At 42.2% G+C, this 13,164-nt stretch overlaps 1 protein-coding gene across 14 annotated transcripts in view; it reads left to right on the top strand.

Moving 5' to 3' along the window:
* TJP1 (tight junction protein 1) overlaps positions 1-13,164 on the top strand; it is a 1,155,396-nt gene that overhangs the window by 1,110,479 nt on the left and 31,753 nt on the right. For 6 of the 14 annotated variants that reach the window (XM_085644067.1, XM_085644073.1, XM_085644079.1 and 3 more), the window contains 2 exons: positions 3,743-3,960; positions 8,944-9,087. In XM_085644067.1, the coding sequence (XP_085500193.1) occupies positions 3,743-3,960; positions 8,944-9,087 (362 nt within the window). The remainder of the gene's footprint in view (positions 1-3,742; positions 3,961-8,943; positions 9,088-13,164) is intronic. The other 8 variants (XM_085644076.1, XM_085644069.1, XM_085644080.1 and 5 more) reach the window with 2 other exon arrangements.

Genomic DNA, 13,164 nt, shown 5'->3' on the forward strand with positions numbered 1-13,164 from the left:
AAGCTTCTACCCAGTTATGCTTAGCCATCATCAAGGACGATTACTTTATCCCAGCCTCAAGTTGCTGAATTTTGCAGTTTGGCACCAGAGATATTAGAATTCTGGTACTTATAGCTACCAAAGGAATATATTCAAATGTTAAAAGGAGTTAGAAAGCTTATCTTAGCAAAGCTAAATGTCAACACTGTGTAGTTTACTGTTCCAATCACCACATATTATCTGTTACTCTTAGAAAAAAATCAGGACGCTCCTAAATTTCTATTAGCGTACACTACCTACATCAGTCAACATAAGTCAGTTGTTAAAGTTTCTGTTATTAGGGCATCTTTGGAAGATCTTAAAAGGAACATACTTCCTAAAGTACCCCATACCCCATCTTGGGCCTCGGCCTTGTACTTACAGACTTATCGGAGCTCCCTTCATGCAGCACCACTCAAGTTTACTGCAGTTTCTCTCTTGGAATATTTTCTTCCTTGTGGCAGTTACCTCTCTCAGAAGAGTTAGTAAACCCATGCCTTATCAGTTGAGGAACCCCATAAACAGTTTCACTAGGATAGAGTTGTGTTGGATACATACCCTAATGTCCTGCCAAATTATATCAGCCTTTCATGACGATCAATCCATTCGGTTGCCTTCTTTTTACCCTCTAGGCACTAACACTAGTTGAAGAAGTGCTACTCACGTTAGATGTGCAAAGAGCTATCATTTATTTTGTTGCCCATACCAGGTCTATTAAATGGAGAAAACACATTTTGATTCCTTTTGCACAACTGTATCTTGGTAGCCCCATCTCAAACATGGGTCTACAAGGTTGATTGTTAGATGCATGCGACTATATTACACCAAAGCCAAATTCATACAGCACATTGTTCTCAGAGCTCATTCCTCTTGTAAAATGAGACCACTGCTGCATTCCTAGCAATTATTCTATTGCTCTTGATTGGTAAAGCTTCCACATGGTGTTAATCCACACATTCAGTAAGCATTAGTGTGTGGACAGTCACACCGACGAGAAGCATCAGATAATGTTTCAAACGTCTGCCAGTTTTGCCTGCAACCGCCACAGGAGTTTGGTGCTGCTTTTCAGTCTAAGCTCATGCTCAGTATGTGATCTTAGCTATACTTGTAACAATTGGTTTACAGCTTGAAGTGCTGTAGGTTCACATGCCTCCAGCCCAGTCCTTGGAAGTGAGCACTGGAAAATTGGTTTGGACATATTCATAAGTGTAGGTTACTCATCCAGTACATTGGCGGTCTAACACTTTATCGCACATAATATACCAACGCTGTGGGGGCAGCATTACAATCTGAAGTGCAGTGAAGGTGTGGGGGGTGCGACTCAAGTCTCCTTGAAATACTTTCTTAGTAGAAAAACAGCTCTTAGTGTTCTGAACCCGCTCGATAGGCAACAGGTTTTCGTATGTATTTTGCCCTGGGGACAAGTAGCCCAACCCCGCACAGCACAAACCCTTTGACTGCCAGTTTACAGTACCACATTATGGATCCAGGAAGGGCATAGTCTGCAGTTAAGGTAATATTTATGTCTATGTTTTAATGCTGATCAAACATTTATTTAAGGTTCATTAATACAAAGCTTGTATTATTAGGGTGAGCACTCTAAGGAAATGTTGTAAGCTCAGACTGCACTACTGACAGTGGTTACAGCATAAAAATGTGTACACACGTTTTCAAAGTTAAGAAATATGAGGCTATGTATTATGTTCCCAGGATGCTCTCTAATTAGAAGCAAATATTTGCAGACGCTTGAAAGTAAGATTGATGATTCTTTGCTTTCAAAATAAAATGTCACAAAAAAATGTAAGTGGGAAAAAAATCGCTATACTACTGAAAAATCTTGGGTACCATTTGTTTGCAGCATCATTTAGCAAAATGTGTTGATGCATGCTAGTACTTCCCAACAATATTTATAAACGAAAATCAGTGTAACGTGTTTCAATAAGATGGGAAACAAAAATAAATGAGTAATTAGGTCTGAAATTGGTGGTCAGCCTTTTGGTTTCGTCAATGTGATTTGTTTTGGCATGGTTTTTGTAAAATCTTATTGGTGTGGGAGCTGCCGGGCCCTCACCATTATTACAAATATTGACAAAAGCAAAACTTGTTTTTTCTCAAAAAACACTAATTGCCACAGTAGTTTCTGGCACTGAACAAACCTACTTTGTGTGCTGATATGCTCCTTGTGAAAAAGCAGAATGCGGTCACTCACAGTGAAGCCAGCCGAGAGAGAGGCAGAATTTTTATAAACAAAAAAGTTAATGATTGACGGCAGACCTAATTAGGAGCCCAATTATTAAAGAATGTCTCAAAAGTGCACCCATGTTATATGTCCTTGCATTACGTGCAGATATATGACTTTCATGAAATCAATTTACAGAAGTAGCCCAAGAAATAGTACGCCCAGAAAATATTTATCAACTTCATTTAAGCATGAGCATGCATGTGTAGATTTGTGCATACGAAAATCTGAGTGTTTGCAAGTTCACTTTCCCTCCAACCACCTTTTTACCAACCCTGGAAGAACGTTTACATCTGCTATTGTCAGGAGTAATGTTACAACCTTTCATCTGAAATTAAATACTAGAGATGACAAGTTGCAGACAGACCTAATGGAGTGGCGTGAACTGTGCTACTCCACCGTACTCTGATGCTCATTAGAAGGACCAACTGCCTGAATCGGGCGAGAGTGACCCGGGTGCGGTGAATAATGAGCCCGGAGAACAGTATTTCTATGTGGAATACCTATGCGACTCCTTTTAACTACATGTACCTGTTGTGAGCATTTCATCTTTCCTCATTGTCATTTGTAATTCTGCAATTAGAAGAATGCGGACCGATGGGTTCCTCCTAATGTACACAAGAATTTCTACTCCTGCAGATCTGTTTGTTTGTTTACTGAAAAAGGAACTTTTTAAAAATAAAGTTTAAAAAAGCAAAACAATTTCCAACCTCTCTCAGTATGATAAAAGATTAGAGAAGAGTTGGTGAAAACCCTGAACACATGCAAGTTATTAATTAGGTTTGCACAGACTCAAAAGGGCCTTCTAACCCTGGAACCTATTGCTTACCATTACCTTCAGCCCCAGTATGTAGATCTGCGGAAATGTGGCAACATAAGGGAATTGCTAGTATTCAAACCCTACTATGGTATGGGACCTGGCATAATAAGAGAGGCTATATCAGAGTTCTTATATAATGATATTGCTGCCATAATTTGTTGCCACATTACATGGCAGAAAAGGGACAAGTGAATTCTCTATTTAATTTTACACCCCTGGAACTCCGTACTACATTGCACAACATGTAAATCTGCAACACTACTGGCTGCAAGCCAATTGTTCCAGGGAAGTTACGTTTCCAAACATTACTTTAAATGCATAGTTTAGTACTAGTGTAGAATTATGTATTCTTGCTGTGCTTAGTTGTCTGCTACACTGTAGCAAATGCAAGGGTAGATTTGCAGTATAGTGGGAGCAAAACACCAAAGATACTGAAATGCAGTTTGTCATTTAAAGATTCTTTTGTTTATGAAAGTAATTTACTCTGTAAATCATTCTGAACACATCTATTAACCCCAGCTATTTCACACGAGTTATAAGCTATACATCTATTTAATTTGATGGATATTTATATGTAGAGTTTCTTGCAGTGTATAATTTATATGCACATGTTTTTATACTTGATTCTTCTTTTAGTTTTTATAATCCTATTTTAAAATTTTCAGTCCTTCTGCTTTGGAAGATGATGATGAAGATGATGGTCATACTGTAGTGGCAACAGCTAGGGGAGTGTTCAATGCCAATGGCGGTGTTTTAAGCTCCATTGAGACTGGTGTCAGCATCATTATCCCACAAGGTGCAATACCTGATGGAATCGAACAGGAGATCTATTTCAAGGTCTGCAGAGACAATAGCATTCTCCCTCCATTGGATAAAGAGAAAGGTATTAGTATATGCATCAACTTTTCTGTGGACCACTGTTATGTTGACGAAGGTGAAAATGTGTTGACATAAAAAACACTAAATGACAATGGTAAATTTATGGATGAACTTTAATGCTCAGGGTGTTTGCATTGTCAGTAGTACATTTTAGTTGTTATCAGAATTAAATACATTACTGAGCAGCTTACTCCAAAGGCCAGTGGTTGAAGTAGAGGCTTCCTCAAGACCACAATGGGAAACTAGACCCAGGGATACAAGCTATATAAGACACTGAGAGGGTCAGAAATGGAAGAGGCTCCATTTTTGCTTTATAGCGGTGAGCCTTCCCCAGGTCTTATAGCGGCGAGCCTTCCCCTGGTCCCAAGTGACTTTGTACTGTAGCACTTCATTTCTGATCAATAGGCTATTTCTCTGGAACAGAGCAGACATTGTTGTTGGACTGTCCCATACAAGTCCTTCTACACACCTGGACTCTGATTTATACTGGTGCTATGTCACTTCTCCTTTTAGTAGCTAGCCAGCATCTCGCACAGACAGGCTGTTCTTCCGCCTCTGACAGTTCAGCCCAAGCAGCTCTTCCTAGTTTTCTTGACTGTAATTTCAGTTTAAGAGAGTGACACCCAGCAGGGGTTCCTCTCCTTACTCTAAGTTCATGTCTGCATTGATGTGCAGACATTCCTTGGTGTTTGATAAAATGTTGAACAAAGTACTGGGTCACAATACTAGATGTAGCCAATCACCGATGAGGCAGTTTTTGATTTCTGTAATGCTCCTCCAATCCAGGCATGTATTCAGTGGGACCTCATCATGCATAGGACATGCAGCTCTTCTCCCCTCCTTTGCATCAATTTTAGACTGACTGAGGAATTTAAGCACTAGTCTGTATCTGGAAGTACATTCATTTGGGAATTCTGGTAAAAAAATCCTCTTCCGACTCGCATAATTATTGAGTTCACTAAGGTTTAGCATGTCCAGTGTGTAGTAGTGCAGAGGGGTACTTCTCGAGAAAAACCCTGTATAGGATCTTCATCCAAGAAAAAGGCCAGTACGCTCTGCATCTGAGCATGATAGTCCCAAGCTGCTGTTACATTGTGGGCAGAGCATCTTCTGTTGCTGTGCTAAAGCCTCCTCGCACTGAGCAACCGAGGAAGCCTCATTCTTCAAACTCAATTTGGGGGTGGAAGTCTCTGGTTAGTTGCACAGAGCAGGGGGTCACTCTTTCTTGCTTTACTGGAGTGCCAAGTCTGAGCCATTATTTGTCATTCCTTCCCCATACTTTGTACATCATGACTATTGCTGCTCCAGTCACTTTTTGGAGAGGCAGCAACTTGCACTGGAAACTTAGTGCATGCTCAGGCTAAGTGTCTGCCAGAGTTTGAGCTAGTACCAGCTGTATGTCTGAAGTTCCCTCTGCTTCAGAGTTCTCCTCAGGCAAGTCCAGTATGGTATTTATACCCAGTGGCTGTGGATACCCAGCTTCCTTCAGATCTTTGTTTCATTTGTGTTTTTTTTCCACTCTTAATGCATACACTTTCCTGAAAGCCTTGACTGAAAAGTGGAAAGCTAGGGAGATTACTCTAGCTGTTTTCCCCCTCATTTCCTGGTGCCAAGGAAGCAGCCGTGGTGCTTCTCCTGGACCCAAAGGGCCCATGGCCAGCAGTGCTTCCTATTACCCAGCTCTTCTCCGTGGAAGAGGTGTGGCGCAGCAGCCAGGGCAACTGACGCCGAAACCCGGGGGCTCTCGGTTCAATCCCCGGTACTGGCGGCAGAGCAGCCCAGCACCATGTGACTCTGGGCAGTAGCTCGCTTAATCTTCCCGAGGGCCTCCAGCGCCTTGACACCTTCGGGTAATTGTTCGCGCTTTACAAATACTGGACATTTACATTCTGCATCACCTTACCACTCTGGTTTGGCACCAGACGTTTGAACGATGATCTTCACTACTGACTGAGGCACCAACATTGCCAGCCAAACTGCTTGCTTGTGGGAACCCAAAAAGCTGCTTCCTTGGGATATTCAGACAATTATGGCAAGATCACAAGGACCTGCATTACCCTTGCATCAATTAGGCACTCTCCATTGAGACACAAGACCTCACTCTCCTACTAAAGCCAACTCTTGCCATTGAGTCCCAAGTCCTCAGGCAGGCTCAGGATGTCTAGAAGAAGTCACACACTGAGCTGACCATCTGGTAGTCCTGAGTGAGAGAAAATTGGGCTCCCAATGAAAGTCTAGTCTTGGAATCTTGGAATGTCCCAGCTTAGTCTTCTGAAAGCCTCTGCTCTAAATGGGCAAGGCTTCGCCGACCTTCCTGCTAAAGTGGGCAAAATTGGAATCCTGTGACAAAGGGATGTTTCAGTTGGGGTGTTTTATGTGAGACAAGATGCCCATCATGGTAGGCTTTTGGCTACACCCGTGAAACAAGTTTACCACTGGTAAGGTTCCTTGCCCAAGACTGCCCTTCAGGAGTATACTTCATAATGAACGTGGACAAAGAATCAGCGGAGCTCATTGTCAAAGCCTCCTTGATTGAGTTTTTGTTCCATGTTATGTTATATAATACTTATAACGCGCACTAATACTTAAAAAGTGTCCTGGCGCGAATGCTGCATGCAGAACCTTGAGGAGAAAACATTAGAGTGCCCCAGAGAAAAGAAAATTTTTCAGTTGCTTTTTAAAAAGCCTTAGGTCTTGGATGACACGCAGCTTCAGAGGTAAGGCATTCCAGGCCATGGCTGTTTTCACTGAGAAAGATTGGCCACCCAGACGGGCCCTATAGAAGCGTGATACCGTCACTAGGCGCAAGGTGGCGGAGCGCAACAGTCTGTTAGGAGTATACAAGGCGAACCGCTTTTGAATGTAGAGAGGACCAGTATGATGCAAAGCTCGATGGGCCAAAATCAGGGATTTGAATTGCACTCTTTGGAGGACTGGCAGCCAGTGTAAGTCACAGAGATGTTTTTTGACACTCGACCGTCCTGGATGTTAAACAGGAGTCTAGCCGCGGCATTCTGAATAGTCTGTAATTTATGCACAGGCAAACAAGACTGAAGCCTGTCTGACCTTAAACTGGAGGTCAAGGAGAAGCACAGGAAGCTGGCCTTTGAATCAAATAAATTAATGAAAAGACTCCTAAAAGTTTAACGGTTACCACACCTAGGTATTCGGATGGGGTTAATAGGTTAGAGATATGTGACACCCCAAGTCCTCGCCCCCCCCCCCCCCCCCCAACATCTTGACCTGGTGGTTGTTTTTCTGTGGCTGCAGAATTAATTTGTGAGGGACTTGTTAATGCATTTGGTGGAGTCAGATCTGAGCTTGACCCGCTGGAGCATATTTGATATTGTGTTCTCCATGAATTACCCACTGTGTTTTCTCTGAATTACCCTCTATCATCGCAGATCTTCAGCTGAATAATGCCACCCTAAACTCAAGACTTGCAAAAGCATTTGATTTCCCCCCAGGGAGAGCATTGGCTATCAGCCAAACTGTGGACTGCTTCCTGGCCAGTAAAATCGTGTCAGTTTACAGATTCTCAAGACTACTACAGCTACTGACCTCTAATTTATGGGTGGTTTCCCCTACCCCGGTTCCCAGGACATTTCTGCAGCCCCAGTACTTCGACTTGTAACAGCCATCCCATGCCTATACCGCCTACTTATCCTTATTGCCAACTTTAAATGTGGGTTCATACCCCTTTCGCAAGGCCTCGCATCTGCTTACCTCATTTCAGTTCGGGTCATGACCAACTTATGAGTTTTGTAGGGGGAGGTCATTTTATAAATATCTACATAAATGCCTTCTTAACTCTGCCAACAGGCTGTGAGAGTGGGCCATCTCTCATGGCTTGTTTTTGCTTATTTTCAAATTGGGCGGTGTCAACAACTAGGGGTTGGGCAGCCATTCATATTTCCTTATACGTTTGAGATTGACCAATAGGGCCTCACACATGTTTAACAATATGCTATGAAATATGTGATAAAGACCAAGGTTTAGCTTTCCAGTAACACTATATGGGGTGTATTTAATGGAATGATGTACATAGAATATACTCTGTTCCTGGTCTGGGGAACATTGGTGCACAGCTGCAAAAGCAGTTTGGCAGAGTACGGTTCATGGAGTGATCATGTAGCTTATTTGGTGTACTATGAATGCTATTCGAAATAGGGAAATGATTTGATTTTAAGGTTATTTGAGAGTGCTTAGGGAGGTGGCAGTAATTGATTGAGGAAGTGAGTGTTCTGGTGTCGAGGTAGTAAAGGGCACTTATTTCCTTCAAGAAGCAGTGCAGAGAGGTTTGAGGGTAATTAGGTATTATAGGGTTTTGCCATGAAACAGATACTCAGGATTAAAAGGGAGATTTCCTGCATGAGATAAATTAAACTTAATTAGAGAGAGTAAAGGGGTAGATTTACTACATATATGAATTTCCAGAGGGTGGCATGTACAGTAGGTCCAGCTTGCATGACGTCAGTAGATGAAGATCGATTACAAACTGTCGGATTGGGAGCTAATTGTATAGCTAGTAACATTTTCAACATGATGTAAAGTGTAGGTAGAGAAGAAGTCGAAGTACTTATACTTCATGTGGCTGATTGTATATTATAAGTTCTAGGCAGAGTGAAAATTTAGATGGGTCAGGTTGTGCAGATCGAGGCATGCTCAAGTGGCTGATGAATTTGAAATAGCTTGGGGTCAATGAGATACTGGACACAGATTAAAGACTGAAGCGGAAGCAAGACTGATCAGGATGTTAACTATGTCTTTACAGTGGTTCAGAAGCAGGCAAGCTGTGTATGTACAATGTCACTCTCAAGGGCAGCATGTAAGAATGTGTGCTGCGTAAAGCTAGAAGCATACGAATGTGTTTGATATTTGAACAATATATAATTGTTTAATGCTTCTCTAAGTTAGCCATTTGTATGCTTTGTACTATTTTGACTTAACAGTGTCCATTGTTATCTTTTTAATTTATTTCTCGTAGGTGAAACGTTGCTGAGCCCCTTGGTAATGTGTGGGCCCCATGGATTAAAATTCCTGAAACCAGTGGAGCTGCGCCTACCACACTGTGCGTCTATGACCCCTGATGGTTGGTCTTTTGCTCTAAAATCATCCGACTCCTCGTCGGGTATGCTGTCTTCTCTCTGTCCTTTGGGCTTGTGGTACTGATGTATTTTCTTGGTGATTGGGTCCTAGTTTATGCTTTATAATGAGGTGTTTCATATCTTTATTTCACCTTCAAATGCTTTACCACTCACCTGATTCTGCTTGTGTAAATTTCAGAACAATTTGTTGAAAATGTTTTTTATTTCTTATGCACTATGCAAATGCCTGTTAGCACTGACAATACATTTCCCGGCTGTGTTTTGGTAATCACAATACATATTGGAAGTAGGGATCATTTGCCTCCTGGCCAGCTATTATTCTCTTGTTCTTCAATAGCATGTGTACTACAGTTTTATATTTATTTGGATTCCTTATCCTAATTCATTTCTAGGCTTTTCTTCACATGAAAGCCTAAAACTAGGTTTTCCCTATGCCAGAACAATCCTGTCACATGCATACTTCACACCTAACACTTGATCGCCTCAAAAATCAGAATTCATTACCACACCACCATAGCAAAAACATAGAAGTTTTTAATGTTCTTTCTTTAAAATTACATTACAATATTTATATTCTCACAGTGCATATATCAGCGGTTAAAATACAAAATAAAAAGCAGATTACCACAATGATAATAAAAATCCTTATAATCTTCATAGTATGGCACAATACAGAACAATATGACCTATACCCAAGTATACAATCATGACGATAACCAACAGTGAGAAAACCAAAACATACACAATTATCTATATTGCAAAAAACGTATCTGATCAATGTGGATTGTTTTTTATTGATTAAGTTGATGATGATTGCTTTAAATCCTAGGAGGCCTATTTTGATGACTTAAGAATTACCAATGTCTCAAAGAGGATATGATTTTTGTGATGGTAAATGATGTAAGACTTCTAAGACAAACATAAACGTAAAAGAGTGCAAGAGCAATTCTCCTTTGCCTGTGGGTGATAGAGGCAAGCAAGTTACCTGAGTGTCAACGTTCTCAGTAAATGAGCATACAATCTTATTAAAGAGATGTTATGAGGGCTCTGGAGGATAACCTGAACTACACCAGCTCCTTATAGATGCAAAGTAGTTATATAGGGCAAAATTAGGGGATTCAACAGTGCTGACTGGAAGCATGCTTTCTTTGCCGTGGCACAAGCTGATCAATACTCTTTTTCGTTGGTACAGCCAGGTCCCCACGATCGGGTGGTAGTTTGGTTTTCCTCCAGTGTCTTTTTAGCATCCTGTCTTGACTTTTCATCAAGGTGCACAGTTTACTGATGATGGTTAGTGTAGATAGCTGGCTCTCTTGTCCCTTATTAGTGCACAGGGGCTTGCTTTACAAATTCAAAGGTGATCCATTTGTTTTAGTGTGGTCGAGCAGCCTTATACTTACTTACCAGAGGGGAGTGTTAGGCACATGTTTCACACACAAAGTCAACAAATTAGACACACACTAATAAGGAGATCCAACACCTATTTATCAAAATAACACAGATTTTAATATAAATGTAGACATCAAGATACTCTAGATTAGGTAAGTGGGTAAGTGCTTTTTGAGTTAGCGATTTTCAGCAACCTAGAAAATACAGCTGTCAGATTTGAGGCATGAGCTTCGAATGCTGTAATGTTATCCTATGAGAGAAACATACACTGCATAGGGTCACTTGCAAAGGACTTACAGGACTGTTTTCTGGACTTAAGGTAAGTGGGGTACAAGGTCCAAGAAAGCACCCACAGTGTAGTTGTACCTACCCTGGGGTGTCCAGGTGCAGAGGTGCTTTTTGTGGTGGTAGCCTCGAACGCTACACTTTGAATTTTATAGGGAACAGTGCCTGCAAAAGGAAGACTGCAAGTGGGGACTGGGAGACTAATCCGCAGAATCCGGGGGTGAGGGGCGCTCTTTTGGTTTTCAGGGCCACAGAGTTGGTTTCAATGGACTCGTGCTGGGGGGCTAGGATGCATAGGGGTTTTGTCTGGCAGGTCGGTGAGTTTGAAGTGCTCTCGTTCACCTGCAGAAGAGGGATTAGAAACACAGCAGGATGACTTCTGGCATGGAGCTTGCCTCTGTTGGAGTCCCCGGTCGTGCAGTGGCAGTGGTGTTCGGACTGAATACAAACAAGCCTTGGTGCTAGCAACCGGCTCCGGCACCCAGGTTAGATCAGCGTCTCGAAGACTGGATGGATCTACGGAGCTTACCTCCTGAACGCTCTGTGACCTCCTCCTGGGCTGCTACTGTGTCTGGTAACCCTCCAAGACTTTTGAAGGATGCGAATCGGAGTTCCTTCTCTTTAGTCAGGCGAACCTGAGTTCTTGGTGTCAGAGGGCCACCTAAATACTGAGTTTTGGGGCATTAAGGGGAGTGAATAGGTAGTAGCCAATGGGCTAATTACCATTGGAGTGGGTATTACCCTGTCCCAGAGTCCCTAACTCCCTCAAAACAAGATTGTGGAATCCTCCTTTTGTGGTGCAACGCGCATACTGCATTGCTAATTTCCTCACTGGTCTGGTGTCAAATGAGCCTCTGGGCAGGGTGTGGCATCTCCCAGGTCTGGGGGAAGCCGAGTTCGCATATCAAAGTCGGCAGGGGATTTAAAACCCTTGGTCGTGATATGCTAAGTCACTAGCTATCCTGCTGGAGGAGGTGTGAACACCTTTGTCTGGAGCAGGCATAGTTTCTGGCCTCAGGGAGTGTGGGTGCTCACCTGCAAGGCGTCTGTGGTGACAGGCTAGTCAATATCAGTCAGCCAGCACAATAGATAGTGGTATGTTTTTCAGGGGCCACTTCTAAGGTGCCCTCTGGGTGTAATGTAGTACTTGCAACAGTACAGATTTATTAAGACAAGGTGTTTGATACCAAACACCATAGGTTTCAGTGAAGCCATCATGTAGCTGGAGAACTCGTAATGACCAGCGCCCATTACATATACCTAAGATGGCTCCCCAGTTCACTTGTACCATCTAGTAATTGAACTAGACAGTACAGGGACATATCTGCTCATGCAGACATGCCCTTTCAAGTAAAGTAATGCATCCTAAATTAGGACTACAAGGCCTGCTGTAGGGGTGATTTACGTATATTACATGCAGTGACTTTGGCATGGCACACAGTGAGTGTCATGTGTTTTCATTCAGGTTTTGCACCATGACACGCAGTCTGCAATGGGCGGCTCAATGCAATTTGTATGAGGGTCCCTTAGGGTGGCATAATACATGCTGCAGCCCGGGTCTTTAGTACCCATGCCCTAGGTACCAGGGGTACCACTTACTACAGACGTCAAGGGGCGCTAAAGTTTGTGCCAATTGGGTGACAATTAGACTATTTTAATTTTTTAGGTCTCGCCTAGCCTTGCAGCACGCATGCGCTGCTCGCTCGGCGAGGCTTTTTGTCATTGGGATGATTTGGAAGTGGAGTTTAAGCTCTGCCCATTATTTTGATTGGCTTGCGTCACCGTTTACGCTAAACGCTGACTCCTTAAATTACTGGGTAAGCACTTTCTGGATACTAGATTCAGTCCTGGGACAGTTCTTGGAAACAAGTGAATAAATACTTTTTAGTTACTGTTGTGATTTTTAAGCAATATGTTGCTATTTTAAAAGTTGACACTTAGTAACTTTTTCTGATCAAATTACCAATGTTATCCTATGGAAGTAAATTCCCTTAGCAGGTAAGTGGGGTTATGGTTACTTTTTCTAGGTTAGTGTTGGATCCTGGGTCCAGCACTAGTGTATCACATGTATGCAGTTGAGAAACTGAGTTTAAGTTATACAGGCGATTATTTATAAGTTTGCAAAATCGAAACTTAGAAGAAATTTCACAGAAAAACAGTCAATGGTTTCCTATGGGAGAAAATTGAGTTAGTGGTAAGTACGGTTGGGAATACTTTTCAGGGTCAGTGCTGGGCACCAAGATCCAGCACTGGGATCTCTCCTAATAGCAGGTGAGTATTTCCATTTTCGTTACTTGGTTGATTTTAGGTGAATATTTTAAAGTTTAGAAACTCCACACTTAAAAGAAATTTCAGTAGAAGCCAGTCAATGTTACCCTATGGAAGAAAAGTGAGTTATCGGCTTTTGGGTAAGTACTCAACTGGCA

Source organism: Triturus cristatus, chromosome 3_1, assembly GCF_964204655.1.
Source record: "Triturus cristatus chromosome 3_1, aTriCri1.1, whole genome shotgun sequence".
NCBI lineage: Eukaryota > Metazoa > Chordata > Amphibia > Caudata > Salamandridae > Triturus > Triturus cristatus.